The 1,395-nt window shown below is 44.2% G+C and overlaps 1 protein-coding gene across 1 annotated transcript; it reads left to right on the top strand.

Annotated features, from left to right (window-relative positions):
• The first annotated feature begins 438 nt into the window (after positions 1-438).
• LOC105741465 (60S ribosomal protein L12-like) lies at positions 439-981 on the top strand. The gene has a single exon (XM_012513614.2). It carries the CDS (start codon positions 454-456, stop codon positions 949-951), a length of 498 nt encoding a protein of 165 aa, XP_012369068.1. The 5' UTR covers positions 439-453; the 3' UTR covers positions 952-981.
• Positions 982-1,395: the final 414 nt, after the last annotated feature.

Below are 1,395 nucleotides of genomic sequence, written 5' to 3'. Positions count from 1 at the left end.
GAAGCAATGAAAAAGACCACTAATGACTTTTCAAAAGTGGAACTTGTGCAACATTTGCCGGGTAAAATATTTACATAGGTTGAATAGACCATGGGGAAAGAAAGCTAGGTAGGGCTGTTTGCAGGATGTGGGGATGAATGAAAGCTGGGGGGACCTGGGATCTGAGGCTAGAAAGGAAAGGGATGTCTGGGAGGGCCTCCCAGTGATCCTCAGCTCTGCGGTACAGCAGAATAAACTGGAAATAACTATCAAACTGAGACTATGTTTCATTGACTATTGCACACACAATAGGTCAGAGTCAAAGAATACCATTTAAAGTTTACTCTAAAAGGAGAATAGGAAAGGTTAGATTAAAAACAGAGAGCTTTTCGGCTTTCGGCTAGGAGGAGGCTAAGGTGCAACTTTCTACGGTCGTCCCGAATCTGGGTTCATCCGACACCAGCCACCTCCAGCATGCTGCCCAAATTCGACCCCAATGAGATTAAAGTCATGTACCTGAGGTGCACCAGTGGTGAAGTTGGCGCCACGTCTGCCCTGGCCCCCAAGATCGGTCCCTTGGGTCTGTCTCCAAAAAAAGTGGGGGATGACATTGCCAAGGCAACTGGTGACTGGAAGGGCCTGCGGATCACAGTGAAACTGACCATTCAGAACAGACAGGCTCAGATTGAGGTGGTGCCTCCTGCCTCTGCCCTGATCATCAAAGCCCTCAAGGAGCCGCCAAGAGACAGAAAGAAGCAGAAAAGCATTAAACACAGCGGAAATATCACTTTTGATGAGATTGTCAACATTGCCCGACAGATGCAGCACCGGTCTTTAGCCAGAGAACTTTCCAGAACCATTAAGGAGATCCTGGGGACCGCCCAGTCTGTGGGCTGCAACGTGGACAGCCGGCACCCTCATGACATCATAGATGACATCAACAACGGTGTTGTCGAGTGTCCAGCTAGCTAAGAAGCAAAAGAAAATATATCAATAAAGAGATGATCTGACAACTAAAAAAAAAAAAAGAGAGAGAACTAAAGACTTTGTGATTAAAAAATATAGAATTGCCCATCTTAATTATACGTAACTGTACAGTTCCATAGTGTTAAGTATATTCACATTGTTGTGAAACAGAGCTCCAGAATCTTTTCGTCTGAAAAAGATTCCAATTGAAATCCTAGTCCATTAAACAACTTCTCTTTGCCCTTGTTTCCCCTGGCCTCTAGTAACTACCACTGTACTTCTTATAGCTATGGATCAGACTACTTTAGATATGCATGCAAGTGGAATCATACAGTATCTGTCATTCTGTAACTGACTTATCTCACTTAGAAAGTCCTCAAGGTTCATCCAGTTTGTAGCACTTAACAGAATTTCCTTTCCATTTTGGGGCTGCAGACACTGATATATATA

Source organism: Octodon degus, unplaced genomic scaffold (genome assembly GCF_000260255.1).
Source record: "Octodon degus isolate 3935 unplaced genomic scaffold, OctDeg1.0 scaffold00001, whole genome shotgun sequence".
Taxonomy (NCBI): domain Eukaryota; kingdom Metazoa; phylum Chordata; class Mammalia; order Rodentia; family Octodontidae; genus Octodon; species Octodon degus.
This window is presented reverse-complemented; position numbering and strand designations above follow the sequence as displayed.